Source organism: Ranitomeya variabilis, chromosome 4 (genome assembly GCF_051348905.1).
Source record: "Ranitomeya variabilis isolate aRanVar5 chromosome 4, aRanVar5.hap1, whole genome shotgun sequence".
Lineage (NCBI taxonomy): Eukaryota > Metazoa > Chordata > Amphibia > Anura > Dendrobatidae > Ranitomeya > Ranitomeya variabilis.
This window is the reverse complement of record NC_135235.1, coordinates 262,770,380-262,786,509: the sequence shown is the minus strand read 5'-3', so window position 1 is coordinate 262,786,509 and position 16,130 is coordinate 262,770,380. Positions and strand designations below refer to the sequence as shown.

Sequence of the window (16,130 nt, the reverse complement as noted above, 5' to 3'; positions counted from 1 at the left end):
ACACGTCGCAGATCTGGAGAAATAGCTGACACGATAATTCCTTCCTTAAGAATACCCCCAGGTTCAGCGACTCCAGGAGCATCAGGCACAAAGCTCCTAGACAGAGCATCGGCCTTCACATTCTTAGAACCTGGTAAATACGAGACCACAAAGTCAAAACGGGAGAAAAACAATGACCAGCGGGCCTGTCTAGGATTCAGGCGTTTAGCAGACTCGAGATACATCAGATTTTTGTGATCAGTCAAGACCACCACACGATGCTTAGCACCCTCGAGCCAATGACGCCACTCCTCAAATGCCCACTTCATGGCCAACAACTCCCGATTGCCCACATCATAATTTCGCTCTGCCGGCGAAAACTTCCTAGAGAAAAAGGCACAAGGTCTCATAGTGGAGCAACCAAGGCCCTGGTTGCTCCACTATGAGACCTTGTGCCTCTCTCTGCGACAAAACGGCCCCTGCCCCAATCTCTGAAGCATCCACCTCAACCTGAAAGGGAAGTGAGACGTCAGGCTGGCACAAAACAGGCGCCGAAGTAAACCGGCGTTTCAACTCCTGGAAAGCCTCCACGGCAGCAGGAGCCCAGTTAGTTACATCAGAGCCTTTCTTGGTCATATCCGTCAGCGGTTTAACAACGCTAGAAAAATTTGCGATAAAACGACGGTAGAAGTTAGCAAAACCCAAGAACTTCTGAAGACTCTTAACTGACGAGGGTTGAGTCCAATCATGAATAGCTCGGACCTTGACTGGGTCCATCTCCACAGCAGAAGGGGAAAAAATGAACCCCAAAAAGGGGACCCTCTGTACACCAAAAAGACACTTTGAGCCTTTTACAAACAAAGAATTTTCACGCAAAATCTCAAAAACCATCCTGACCTGCTCCACATGCGAGTCCCAATCATCAGAAAAAACCAGAATATCATCCAGATAAACAATCAAAAATTTATCCAGATACTTCCGGAAAATGTCATGCATGAAGGACTGAAAAATTGAAGGTGCATTAGAGAGCCCAAATGGCATCACCAAGTACTCAAAATGACCTTCGGGCGTATTGAATGCGGTTTTCCATTCATCGCCTTGCCTAATGCGCACAAGGTTGTACGCACCACGAAGGTCTATCTTGGTAAACCACTTGGCACCTTTAATCCGGGCAAACAAATCTGACAACAGCGGCAAAGGATACTGAAATTTGACAGTGATCTTATTTAAAAGCCGATAGTCAATACAAGGCCTCAAAGATCCGTCCTTTTTGGCCACAAAAAAGAATCCCGCACCAAGAGGGGAAGAAGAAGGACGGATATGCCCCTTCTCAAGAGACTCCTTGATATATGAACGCATTGCGGTATGTTCAGGTACCGACAAATTAAACAGTCTCCCCTTAGGAAACTTACTGCCAGGAATCAAATCTATTGCACAGTCACATTCTCTATGAGGAGGCAGTGCACTGGACTTAGACTCGCTGAAGACATCCTGATAATCAGACAAATACGCCGGAACTTCCGAAGGCGTAGAAGAAGCAATAGACAAGGGCAGGGAATCTCCATGAATTCCATGGCAGCCCCAACTTGACACTGACATTGCCTTCCAGTCCAAGACTGGATTATGGGTCTGTAACCATGGCAAACCCAAAACAACCAAATCATGCATTTTATGCAGAACCAGAAAACGTATCACCTCCCGGTGTTCGGGAGTCATGCACATGGTAACCTGTGTCCAAAACTGCGGTTTATTTTTTGCCAAAGGCGTAGCATCAATACCCCTAAGAGGGATAGGATTTTCTAATGGCTCCAGAACAAAACCGCAGCGCTTGGCAAATGACAGATCCATAAGACTCAGGGCAGCACCTGAGTCTACAAACGCCATGACAGGATACGATGACAGTGAGCAAATCAAAGTTACAGATAGAATAAATTTAGGTTGCAAATTACCAATGGCGACAGGACTAACAACCTTAGTAAGACGTTTAGAGCATGCTGAGATAACATGTGTAGAATCACCACAGTAGTAACACAAGCCATTCTGGCGTCTATGAATTTTCCGCTCATTTCTAGTCAGGATTCTATCACATTGCATTAAATCAGGCGTTTGTTCAGACAGCACCATAGGTGAATTTGCGGTTTTTCTATCACATTGCATTAAATCAGGCATTTGTTCAGACAGCACCATAGGTGAATTTGCGGTTTTACGCTCCCGCAACCGCCGGTCAATTTGAATTGCCAGGGCCATGGAATCATTCAGACCTGTGGGAATGGGAAAACCCACCATCACATTCTTAATGGCTTCAGAAAGGCCATTTCTAAAATTTGCAGCCAATGCACACTCGTTCCACTGAGTCAGCACGGACCATTTTCGAAATTTTTGGCAATACACTTCAGCCTCGTCCTGGCCCTGAGACATAGCCAGCAAGGCTTTTTCTGCCTGAATCTCAAGATTGGGTTCCTCATAAAGCAAACCGAGCGCCAGAAAAAACGCATCAATATCAGCCAATGCTGGATCTCCTGGCGCCAGCGAGAAAGCCCAATCCTGAGGGTCGCCCCGTAAAAAAGAAATAACAATTTTCACTTGCTGAGCGGAGTCTCCAGAGGAACAGGGTCTCAGGGACAAAAACAATTTACAATTATTCCTGAAATTTCTAAACTTAAATCGGTCTCCAGAAAACAGTTCAGGAATCGGTATCTTAGGTTCTGACATAGGATTTCTGATAACATAATCTTGTATGCCCTGCACACGAGCAGCAAGCTGGTCCACACTTGTAATCAAGGTCTGGACATTCATGTCTGCAGCAATCACAAGCCACTCTGAGGTAAAGGGGAAAAGAAAAAAAAAAAAAAAATTGAGAGAGAAAAAAAAAACTCAGAACTTTCTTTCTTATAATCCCGCTTCTGCAATGCATTTAACATTTAATGGGCCTGGCAAACTGTTATGACCCCAATGGCGAGGGTCTCAGAGATATCAGCAAGTCTGCGAAGTACAAAAATCCAGCTCATAGGGCAGTGGTAACTGGGTTGACCATATATCTACTCCTAACGCCAACACTAGAAGTAGCCGGGGAACATGCCTACGTTGGTCGCTAGATGTCTCGTGCCAGCCGGAGAGCTAACTACCCCTAGAAGAGGAAAACAAAGACCTCTCTTGCCTCCAGAGAAAAGACCCCAAAAGTAGGATACAAGCCCCCCACAAATAATAACGGTGAGGTAAGAGGAAATGACAAACACAGAGATGAACTAGGTTTAGCAAAGAGAGGCCCACTTACTAATAGCAGAATGTAGTAAGATAACTTATATGGTCAACAAAAACCCTATCAAAAATCCACGCTGGAGATTCAAGAACCCCCGAACCGTCTAACGGCCCGGGGGGAGAACACCAGCCACCCTAGAGCTTCCAGCAAGGTTAGGATACAGATTATATACAAGCTGGACAAAAATGCAAAACAAAAACAAATAGCAAAAAGCAAGAAAGTAGACTTAGCTTAATCAAGCAGGAACCAGGATCAGCAGACCAGAGCACTACAGATTAGCTCTGATATCAACGTTGCCAGGCATTGAACTGAAGGTCCAGGGAGCTTATATAGCGACACCCGTGACCTAACGACCCAGGTGAGCATACAAGGGATGAATGACATACCCAGAGTCAAATCACTAGTAGCCACTAGAGGGAGCCAAAAGGTAAATTCACAACAGTATGCATTGGTACGTCGGGCCGACGCAGCGCGACGGCCCCGTACCGACGCTAGTGTGAAAGCAGCCTTACTTACATGTGAAATTATAGGTTGTATTGATATTGGAAGTGCCAGCTATCTAGGCCTAGTATTTTTGATATTTTGATATCAAAGAAATTTTACCACTATCATGAAGTACAAAATGTCACACACAGAAACAATCTCAGAATCAGTGGAATCCATTAAAGCGTTCTACAGTTATGACCTCATAAAGTGACATTGGTCAGAATTGAATAAATTTGCCTGGTCAGTAAGGTGAAAACAAGCTTCGGGTTAAGGCATTAAAGGGAAATCTGGGGCAAGTGCAATATATGTAAGGATACCATTTTTACATACCGTATATACTCGAGTATAAGCTGAGTGTTGTGTATCCGCTTTTTGGGCTCCCCTGGTGGTTGCTGGTGGTACTGGGGACTTGTTTGCACTTTGCTGCTTCTGTTCACCAGCTTCCATCAGTGTTTGGGAGTTTCCTATTTAGCCTTGCTCTCCAGTCATTTCCTTGCCGGTCATCATTGTAACCAGAGTCTTTCGGTTGCATGTTCCTGCTACTAGTCTGCTGATCAGCTAAGTGGACTTATTGTCCTTATCGTTTTTGTATTTTTGTCCAGTGTACAGTTTTGTCATTTTCTGTTGCTGGAAGCTCTTGTGGTCTGATATTGCCACTCCTGTGTGATGAGTTGACACAGGAGTCTTAAAGTAATTTCAGGATGGTTTTTGAAAGGGTTTTCAGTTGACCGTGAAGTCCTCTTTTGTATCCTTCTGCTATCTAGTAAGTGGACCTCTCTTTGCTAAATCTACTTTCATACTGTGTATGTCTTTTCCCCTGAAATCACCGTTAATATATGTGGGGGCTGCTATCATCTTTGGGGAATTTCACTAGAGGTAAGCCAGGTCTGTTTCTTCCTCTACCAGGCGTAGTTAGTCCTCCGGCTGGCGCGTGGCATTTAGGAAGCCGTAGGTATGCTCCCTGGCTACTATTAGTTGTGTGGTAGATTTAGCTCACGGTCAACTCGAGTTTCCATCACCCGAGAGCTCGTTCGTTATTTATATGTTTCTTACGTTCCCTTGCCATTGGGAACCATGACAGTATGACCGGCCCGTGTTAAACTTATTGGCAGAAGAAAGGAGAGAAAAAAGAAGTCTGTAAATTTTTTTTTTTTCTTTTTCCCTATGCTTGCTCCATAGTTGGATCAGTTGTATTTCAGCTCTAATTACAGCCTTTGCCTTTCTCTCCTTATAATCCTTGAATGGCTCTGAGCTCACCTGTTTAAAGATGGATCCCCAGAGTTTGGCTGCAGGTTTAAATAATCTTGCTACGAAGGTTCAAAATTTACAAGATTTTGTTATGCATACTCCTATTTCTGAACCTAAAATCCCTACACCAGAGGTGTTTTCCGGAGATAGATCTCGGTTTCTGAATTTCAAATATAATTGTAAATTATTCCTTTCTCTCAGACCTCACTCCTCAGGAGATCCTGTTCAGCAGGTTAAGATTGTAATTTCTTTGCTGCGAGGTGACCCTCAAAATTGGGCATTTTCATTGGCACCAGGGGATCCTGCGTTGCTCAATGTGGATGCGTTTTTCCTGGCTTTAGGGTTGCTTTATGAGGAACCTAATTTAGAGATTCAAGCTGAAAAAGCTTTGATAGCCCTATATCAAGGGCAAGATGAAGCTGAGATATACTGCCAAAAATTTCGTAAATGGTCTGTGCTTACTCAGTGGAATGAGTGCGCCTTAGAGGCAAATTTCAGAGAGGGCCTTTCTGATGCCGTTAAAGATGTTATGGTCGGGTTCCCTGCGCCTACGGGTCTGAATGAGTCCATGACAATGGCAATTCAGATTGATCGGCGTTTGCGGGAGCGCAAACCCGTGCACCATTTGGCGGTATCTTCTGAAGAGACGCCAGAGAAAATGCAATGTGACAGAATTATGTCCAGAAGCGCGCGGCAGAATTATAGGCGTAAAAATGGGTTATGCTTCTATTGTGGTGATTCTGCTCATGTTATATCGGCATGCTCTAAACGTACTAGGAAGGTTGACAAGTCTATTTCAATTGGCACTTTACAGTCCAAATTTATTTTGTCTGTAACCTTGATTTGTTCATTATCAGTTATTACCGTAGATGCCTATGTGGACTCTGGCGCCGCTCTGAGTCTTATGGACTGGTCCTTTGCCAGGCGCTGTGGGTTTGATTTAGAGCCTCTGGAAGTCCCTATACCTCTGAAGGGTATTGATTCTACACCTTTGGCTTGTAATAAACCACAGTTCTGGACGCAAGTGACTATGCGTATGACTCCAGACCATCAGGAGGTGATTCGCTTCCTTGTGTTGTACAATTTACATGATGTTTTGGTGCTTGGATTACCATGGTTACAGTCTCATAACCCAGTCCTTGACTGGAAAGCTATGTCTGTGTTAAGCTGGGGATGTCGGGGGGCTCATGGGGACACTCCTTTGGTGTCCATTTCGTCATCTATTCCATCTGAGATTCCGGCATTTTTGTCTGATTATCGTGATATTTTTGAAGAGCCTAAAATTGGTTCACTCCCTCCTCACAGGGATTGTGATTGCGCCATAGATCTGATTCCTGGCAGTAAATTTCCAAAGGGTCGTTTGTTTAACCTATCTGTACCTGAACATGCTGCTATGCACGAGTATATTAAGGAGTCCCTGGAAAAGGGACATATTCGTCCTTCTTCATCACCTTTAGGAGCCGGTTTTTTCTTTGTCTCTAAAAAGGATGGCTCTCTGAGGCCTTGTATTGATTATCGACTCCTGAATAAAATTACAGTCAAATATCAGTATCCGTTGCCTTTGCGGACTGATTTGTTTGCTCGCATAAGGGGGGCTAAATGGTTCTCTAAGATTGATCTTCGTGGGGCGTATAATTTGGTGCGAATTAAGCAGGGGGATGAGTGGAAAACCGCATTTAATACGCCTGAGGGCCATTTTGAGTATTTGGTAATGCCTTTCGGCCTTTCTAATGCACCTTCGGTCTTTCAGTCCTTAATGCATGATATTTTCCGTGAATATTTGGATAAATTTATGATTGTGTACTTGGATGATATTTTGATTTTTTCTGATGACTGGGAGTCTCATGTTCAGCAGGTCAGGAGGGTTTTTCAGGTTTTGCGGGAGAATTCTTTGTGTGTAAAGGGTTCAAAGTGTGTTTTTGGGGTTCAAAAAATTTCCTTTTTGGGGTACATTTTTTCCCCTTCTTCTATTGAGATGGACCCTGTCAAGGTTCGGGCTATTTACGACTGGACGCAGCCTACTTCTCTGAAGAGTCTTCAGAAATTCTTGGGCTTTGCTAATTTTTATCGTCGATTTATAGCTGGTTTTTCTGGCGTTGCTAAACCTCTGACGGATTTGACTAAAAAGGGTGCTGATGTTGCCAATTGGTCCCCTGCTGCTGTGGAGGCCTTTCGGGAGCTTAAGCGCCGCTTTTTGTCTGCCCCTGTGTTGCGCCAGCCTGATGTTTCTCTTCCCTTTCAGGTTGAGGTCGATGCTTCCGAGATCGGAGCGGGGGCGGTTTTGTCGCAGAAAAGTTCCGACTGCTCAGTGATGAGACCTTGTGCGTTCTTTTCGCGAAAATTTTCGGCCGCCGAGCGAAACTATGATGTGGGTAATCGGGAGCTTTTGGCCATGAAGTGGGCATTTGAGGAGTGGCGTCATTGGCTTGAGGGTGCCAGACATCAGGTGGTAGTTTTGACTGATCACAAGAATTTAATTTATTTGGAGTCTGCCAGGCGCTTGAATCCTAGACAGGCACGTTGGTCGTTGTTCTTTTCCTGGTTTAATTTTGTGGTCTCGTACTTACCGGGTTCTAGGAATGTGAAGGCAGATGCTCTTTCTAGGAGTTTTGAGCCTGACTCTCCTGGGAATTCTGAACCTGCTGGTGTCCTTAAGGATGGGGTGGTTTTGTCTGCTGTCTCTCCAGATCTGCGACGTGCTTTGCAAGAATTTCAGGCGGATAGACCTGATCGTTGTCCGTCTGGTAGACTGTTTGTTCCTGACGATTGGACCACTAGAGTCATCTCGGAAGTTCATTCTTCTACTCTGGCAGGTCATCCGGGAATTTTTGGCACCAGAGATTTGGTGGCTAGATCCTTCTGGTGGCCTTCCCTGTCTCGAGATGTGCGTGTTTTTGTGCAGTCTTGCGATGTGTGTGCTCGGGCCAAGCCTTGTTGTTCTAGGGCTAGTGGGTTGTTGTTGCCCTTGCCTATTCCTAAGAGGCCTTGGACGCACATCTCTATGGACTTTATCTCGGATCTCCCTGTTTCTCAGAAGATGTCTGTCATCTGGGTGGTGTGTGACAGTTTTTCTAAAATGGTTCATTTGGTGCCATTGCCTAAGTTGCCTTCCTCATCTGAGTTGGTCCCTCTGTTTTTTCAAAATGTGGTTCGCTTGCATGGTATTCCGGAAAACATCGTTTCTGACAGGGGTACCCAGTTCGTGTCTAGATTTTGGCGGGCAGTCTGTGCCAGGTTGGGCATTGATTTGTCCTTTTCGTCTGCATTCCATCCTCAGACCAATGGCCAGACGGAGCGAACTAATCAAACTTTGTAGACTTATTTGAGGTGTTTTGTGTCTGCGGATCAGGATGATTGGGTTGCCTTTCTGCCGTTGGCGGAGTTTTCTCTTAATAATCGGGCTAGTTCTGCCACTTTGGTTTCTCCTTTCTTTTGCAATTCAGGGTTTCATCCGCGTTTTTCATCTGGTCAGGTTGAATCTTCGGATTGTCCTGGAGTGGATGCGGTAGTGGATCGGTTGCAACGGATTTGGGGACAAGTGGTGGATAATTTGGAATTGTCCCAGGAGAGGACTCAGCAGTTTGCTAACCGTCATCGTCGTGTTGGTTCCCACCTTCGCGTTGGGGACTTGGTGTGGTTGTCTTCCCGTTTTGTCCCTATGAGGGTTTCTTCTCCCAAATTTAAGCCTCGGTTCATCGGTCCTTATAGGATTTTGGAGATTCTTAACCCTGTTTCCTTTCGTTTGGACCTCCTGGCATCTTTCGCTATCCATAATGTGTTCCATCGGTCGTTGTTGCGGAGATATGAGGTACCGGTGGTTCCTTCTACTGAACCTCCTGCTCCTGTGCTGGTGGAGGGTGAATTGGAGTACGTCGTAGAGAAGATCTTGGACTCCCGTATTTCCAGACGGAGACTTCAATATCTGGTTAAATGGAAAGGCTATGGTCAGGAAGATAATTCTTGGGTAACTGCCTCTGATGTTCATGCCTCGGATTTGGTTCGTGCCTTTCATAGGGCTCATCCAGATCGCCCTGGCGGTTCTTGTGAGGGTTCGGTGCCCCCTCCTTAAGGGGAGGGTACTGTTGTGTATCCGCTTTTTGAGCTCCCCTGGTGGTTGCTGGTGGTACTGGGACTTGTTTGCACTTTGCTGCTTCTGTTCACCTGCTTCCATCAGTGTTTGGGAGTTTCCTATTTAGCCTTGCTCTCCAGTCATTTCCTTGCCGGTCATCATTGTAACCAGAGTCTTTCGGTTGCATGTTCCTGCTACTAGTCTGCTGATCAGCTAAGTGGACTTATTGTCCTTATCGTTTTTGTATTTTTGTCCAGTGTACAGTTTTGTCATTTTCTGTTGCTGGAAGCTCTTGTGGTCTGATATTGCCACTCCTGTGTGATGAGTTGACACAGGAGTCTTAAAGTAATTTCATGATGGTTTTTGAAAGGGTTTTCAGTTGACCGTGAAGTCCTCTTTTGTATCCTTCTGCTATCTAGTAAGTGGACCTCTCTTTGCTAAATCTACTTTCATACTGTGTATGTCTTTTCCCCTGAAATCACCGTTAATATATGTGGGGGCTGCTATCATCTTTGGGGAATTTCACTAGAGGTAAGCCAGGTCTGTTTCTTCCTCTACCAGGCGTAGTTAGTCCTCCGGCTGGCGCGTGGCATTTAGGAAGCCGTAGGTATGCTGCCTGGCTACTATTAGTTGTGTGGTAGATTTAGCTCACGGTCAACTCGAGTTTCCATCACCCGAGAGCTCGTTCGTTATTTATATGTTTCTTACGTTCCCTTGCCATTGGGAACCATGACAGCTGAGATTTTCAGCCCATTTTTTGGGGCTGAAAGTCCCCCTCTAGGCTTATACTCGAGTCATACCCAGGGGTCGGCAGGGGAGGGGGAGCGGGGGCTGTCTAATTATACTCACCTGCTCCTGGCGCAGTCCCTGCAGGTCCCTGGCTCCCAGGCGCCCCAGCTTCTTTCTGTACTATGCGGTCACATGGTACCACTCATTACAGTAATGAATATGCGACTCCACCTCCCATATGGGAGGAGCCGCATATTCATAACTGTAATGAGCGGTAACGGTGACCGCTCAGTACAGGAAGAAGCTGCAGCGCCGGGGAACCAGGGACCTGCAGAGACCGCGCCAGGAGCAGATGAGTATAACGGGGAGGGGAGCGCTGCTCTGCACGATATTCACCTGCTCCTCATTCCATCGTTGCTCCATCTTCAGCGTCTTCTGCAGTGACGCTCAGGTCAGAGGGCGCGATGACGTGATTAGTGCCCTCTGCCTGAACGCTGAAGATGGAGCGGCGCCGGACTGAGGTCAGGTGAATATAGCAAGTGCCAGGACCTGAGCGACGAGAGGCGAGTATGTGATTTTTTTTTTTTTTATCGCAGCAACAGCAAACGGGGCAAGTGTCTGTATGGAGCATCTTATGGGGCCATAACGTTTGTGCAGCATTATATGGGGGCAAATGTGTCTGTATGGAGCATCTTATGGGGCCATAATCAACGTTTGTGCAGTACTATATGGGGCAACTGTCTGTATGGAGCATCTTATGGGGCCATAATCAACGTTTGTGCAGCACTATATGGGGCAAGTGTCTGTATGGAGCATCTTATGAGGCCATAATCAACGTTTGTGCAGTACTATATGGAGCAAGTGTCTGTATGGAGCATCTTATGGGGCCATAATCAACGTTCGTGCAGCACTATATGGGGCAAGTGTCTGTATGGAGCGTCTTATGGGGCCATAATCAACTTTTGTGCAGTACTATATGGAGCAAGTGTCTGTATGGAGCATCTTATGGGGCCATAATCAACGTTCGTGCAGCACTATATGGGGCAAGTGTCTGTATGGAGCGTCTTATGGGGCCATAATCAACTTTTGTGCAGCACTATATGGGGCAAATATCTTTATGGAGCATCTTATGGGGCCATAATTAATGTTTGTGCAGCATTATATTGGGCAAATGTGTCTATGGAGCATCTTATGGGGCCATTATTAACCTTTATGCAGGATTATATGGGGCATATTTTAATATGGAGCATCTTATGGGGCCATCATAAACTTTATGGAGCATTATATGGGGCTCCTGATTCAATATGGATATTCAAAAACACTTAACCTATTGATGCCTCAATTAATTTTACTTTTATTGGTATCTATTTTTATTTTTGAAATTTACCGGTAGATGCTGCATTTCCCACCCTAAGCTTATACTCGAGTCATTAAGTTTCCCAGTTTTTGTGGCAAAATTAGGGGGGTTGGCTTATACTCGGGTCAGCTTACACTTGAGTATACACGGTAAGTCTAAATATGTGGGAGTGTATACATCACCTTGGTCCTTTTCAGAATTTCCCATAGTGTTAGTTGATGTACTATTCTTATAACAAAAGATATGACTGCGGTCTTAGTGTAATATTGTGTATCTTTTGTCTACCTTATTTTATAATCACAAACTATTTAAAATTAAATTTTAGATGTCACTAAGAAAATTCACCCTTTTTGTAGCTGTGGAATAATTAGTACTGTTGGAAGGGAACAATAGGCTCAGTTTCTGTCACATTTTGGTGAGAGGAATAAAATGGCAGTATACAAAGATCAGCTCTGATGTATATATCAATGTATTCCTCTGATTAGCCAAACAGTGGGAATTAGATATCATTGATAGTGTTGAGCATTCCGATACCGCAAGTATCGGGTATCGGCCGATATTTGCGGTATCGGAATTCCGATACCGAGTTCCGATACTTTTGCGATATCGGGAATCGGTATCGGGATCCATATTCACGTGTAAAATAAAGAATAAAAATAGGGATATACTCACCCTCTGACGCGCCCTGGTTGTAACCGCTGTAACCGGCAGCATCCGTTCCTAAGAATGAGCACGTGAAGGACCTTTGATGACGTCGCGGCTTGTGATTGGTCGCGTGAGCGGTCACATGAGCGGTCACGCGACCAATCACAAGCCGCGACGTCATTGAAGGTCCTTAACGCTCTCATTCTTAGGAACGGAGGCTGCCGGTTACAGCGCTAAGGTCCAGGGGCCGCCGGAGGGGTGAGTATATCCCTATTTTTTATTTTTATTCTTTATTTTACACATGAATATGAATCCCAGGGCCTGAAGGAGAGTTTCCTCTCCTTCAGACCCTGGGAACCATCCAGGATCACTTCCGATACTTGTGTCCCATTGACTTGGTATCGGTGATATCCGATATTTATCGGATATCGGCCGATACTATCCAATACCGATACTTTCAAGTATCGGAAGGTATCGCTCAACACTAATCATTGACCAATGAGCAAAAAAATGGTATGAGTTTTTTGCAGTGGCTCTCTGTATAAGAAAGCGCTATTTGCTGCACTTTTCTATTTTGTGAAAAATGTTTCCAGCGTATAATACATTAACTAGAGCGATAAGTGAATGGAGTCCTGCAGATTTATGCATTTAAAGGAAACAAAACAAATATATCCAAACAATGTATAATAGTCTTGGGGGATTCAAGTATTTCTACAACTGGAAGTCAATGATCCAGCGCTAACCACTGAACTCTAAAGCCATCCTATTCAGTATTGACTGGTGGACCATAACTATCACAATTTTTCTCATTTTATTTCAGTGACCAGTTACAGGACAAAGAAGGAAAAGTGCAATCAGCCCTTCAACATATTGTGAAATGTATCCTCGAGAAAGAAGATATGATGGATCCGATCGTCTTACCACAAGCAGATTGTGTCATCAGTGCTTGGCTTCTGGATATGATCTGCAGAGATCAAGATGCTTACATCAGATATCTCAGGAAGTTTTTAAAGTTACTGAAGCCTGGAGGACACTTTATAATAATTGGTGGTTTAAATCTGACATATTACACAGTCGGGAAACATAAGTTCCAAGGTTTCAATTATGATGAGGATTTTGCCAGGAAAGCTCTAGTTGGAGAAGGTTTCATCATTGACCGCTGTAAGGTTAAAAAGAGAACGGATGTGAATGACCACACTGAATGAATATAAGGGCATGATATTTATTGCAGCTCACAAAGAGATGTAGGTCTATGACACAAGATGAGTTGCCATGTCAAATGTTTTATGTAAAGCTTAAATCCTATAAAAATCTAGAATTTGTGTCTAGTGCATGATTCAAATGTATAAAAATATAATTGTTCTTTCTTTATTATAAAATGCATTGTGCACAATGTGTCCCTGGGAGAAATACTAAAGAAAATCCATTCACACTCATGTCTTCCACAAAGGGGTTGGATCTTTAACATTATAAATGCACTTAATAAAGTCATTATAAGAAGACAGATGTCCGATTTTCCTACTTGTGTCCTTTACTAAGACAAAACTTTCACACTTACTTCCTCTAAGTTTGGAAAAAAAATATTTTGAGCAAGCAGTAACAAAAATCAAATCAGATCAAATAGATTTTTGATAGATACAGTGGGGAAAAAAAGTATTTAGTCAGCCACCAATTGTGCAAGTTCTTCCACTTAAAAAGATGAGAGGCCTGTAATTGACATCATAGGTAGACCACAACTATGAGAGTCAAAATTGAGAAAACAAATCCAGAAAATCACCTTGTCTGATTTGGCAAGATTTGTTTTGCACCTGACCACAACCCCAAACAGTCACACTCCAAACTCCACTATGGTGAAGACCAAGAGCTGTTGAAAGACACCAGAAACAAAATTTTATCCCTGCACCAGGCTGGGAAGACTGAATTTGCAATAGGCAAGCAGTTGGTGTGATGAAATCAACTATGGGAGCAATAATAAGAAAGTAGAAGACATGCAAGACCACTGATAATCTCTCTCGATCTGGGACTCCATGCAAGATCTCACCCCGTGGGGTCAAAATGATCACAGGAAAGGTGTGCAAAAATCCCAGAACCACATGGGGGGACCTAGTGAATGACCTGCATAGAGCTGGGACCACTGTAACAAAGGCTACCATCAGTAACACACTACGCCGCCAGGGACTCAAATCCTGCAGTGCCAGACGTGTCCCCCTGCTTAAGCCAGTACATGTTCAAGCCCATCTGACATTTGCAAGAGAGCATTTGGATTATCCAGAAGAGTATTGGGAGAATGTCATATGGTCTGATGAAACCAAAGTCTAACTGTTTGGTAGAAACAAAACTCATCGGTGCTGTCTGACAGTTCCCTTGAGTTCACAGCCATTAAACTCACTTCACCTTTCTGACATCAGTGCGAGCACCATGGGAAAATTAACCATGGCACTCACGCCACCGTCACATAGGTGAAGTGAGTTCATTGGCAGTGAACTCACAGGACCTGTCAGACAGCACCGCAAGCAGTAGAACTTTCTCACGCTTGCGGTGCCTTCAGACAGGGAATAGCAGTTCACACAGAGACACTGATCCCACAGTGCTCAGTGTTTCTGCTGGATGACAGGCTACATGGTCGCATAATGCAGCCTGCCATCTAGAAGAAGCAGAACTGGACACGTCGTGGAACAAATAGATTAAAAGCATCTCTGTGGAAAGGTGAGGAATACTGGGTTTTTTTTACCTCTTTTGCAGATGACGAGGGCATCGGGGAATGGGCGAGGTCATACGTATGGTTTACTTAACCCCTTCATGACCCAGCCTATTTTGACCTTAATGACCTGGCCATTTTTTTCAATTCTGACCAGTGTCCCTTTATGAGGTAATAACTCAGGAACGCTTCAACGGATCCTAGCAATTCTGAGTTTTTTTTTTTTCGTGACATATTGGGCTTCATGTTAGTGGTAAATTTAGGTAGATAATTTCTGAGTTTATTTGTGAAAAAAACGGAAATTTGGCGAAAATTTAGAAAATTTTGCAATTTTCACATTTTGAATTTTTATTCTGTTAAATCAGTGAGTTATGAGACACAAAATAGTTAATAAATAACATTTCCCACATGTTTACTTTACGTTAGCACAATTTTGGAAACAAATTTTTTTTTTTGCTAGGAAGTTATAAGGGTTAAAATTTGACCAGTGATTTCTCATTTTTACAACAAAATTTACAAAACCATTTTTTTTAGGGACCACCTCACATTTGAAGTCAGTTTGAGAGTTCTATATGGCTGAAAATACCCAAAAGTGACACCATTCTAAAAACTGCACCCCTCAATGTGCTCAAAACCACATTCAAGAAGTTTATTAACCCTTCAGGTGTTTCACAGCAGCAGAAGCAACATGGAAGGAAAAAATTAACATTTAACTTTTTAGTCACAAAAATGATCTTTTAGCAACAATTTTTTTATTTTCCCAAGGGTAAAAGGAGAAACTGGACCACGATCGTTGTTGTCCAATTTGTCCTGAGTACGTTGACACCTCATATGTGGGGGTAAACCACTGTTTGGGCGCACGGCAGGGCTTGGAAGGGAAGGAGCGCCATTTGACTTTTTGAATGAAAAATTGGCTCCAATCTTTAGCGGACACCATGTCGCGTTTGGAGAGCCCCCGTGTGCCCAAACATTGGAGCTCCCCCACAAGTGACCCCATTTTGGAAATTATACCCCCCAAGGAACTTATCTAGAAGCATAGTGAGCACTTTAAACCCCAAGGTGCTTCACAAATTAATCCGTAAAAATGAAAAAGTACTTTTTTTCGCAAAAAATTTCTTTTAGCCTCAATTTTTTCATTTTCACATGGGCAACAGGATAAAATGGATCCTAAAATTTGTTGGGCAATTTCTCCTGAGTACACCGATACCTCATATGTGGGGGTAAACCACTGTTTGGGTGCACGGCAAGGCTCGGAAGGGAAGGCGTGCCATTTGACTTTTTGAATGGAAAATTAGCTCCAATCATTAGCGGACACCATGTCGCGTTTGGAGAGCCCCTGTGTACCTAAACATTGGAGCTCCCCTACAAGTGACCCCATTTTGGAAGCTAGACCCCCCAAGGAACTTATCTAGATGCATAGTGAGCACTTAAAACCCCCAGATGCTTCACAGAAGTTTATAACGCAGAGCCATGAAAATAAAAAATTATTTTTCTTTCCTCAAAAATGATTTTTAGCCCGGAATTTTTTATTTTCCCAAGGGTAATAGGAGAAATTGGACCCCAAAAGTTGTTGTCCAGTTTGTCCTGAGTACGATGATACCCCATATGTGGGGGTAAACCACTGTTTGGGCGCACGGCAGGGCTCGGAAGGGAAGGCACG

The 16,130-nt window shown here is 44.0% G+C and overlaps 1 protein-coding gene across 2 annotated transcripts in view; it reads left to right on the top strand.

Annotated features, from left to right (window-relative positions):
* The window catches only part of LOC143768796 (nicotinamide N-methyltransferase-like), a 28,195-nt gene extending 14,926 nt beyond the window's left edge, over nucleotides 1–13,269 (top strand). For both annotated transcript variants that reach the window (XR_013214033.1, XM_077257433.1), the window contains one exon: nucleotides 12,593–13,269. Coding sequence is in view for 1 of the 2 variants with exons in the window: in XM_077257433.1 (XP_077113548.1) it covers nucleotides 12,593–12,977 (385 nt within the window). In the remaining variant the exon portion in view is untranslated. The remainder of the gene's footprint in view (nucleotides 1–12,592) is intronic.
* Nucleotides 13,270–16,130: the final 2,861 nt, after the last annotated feature.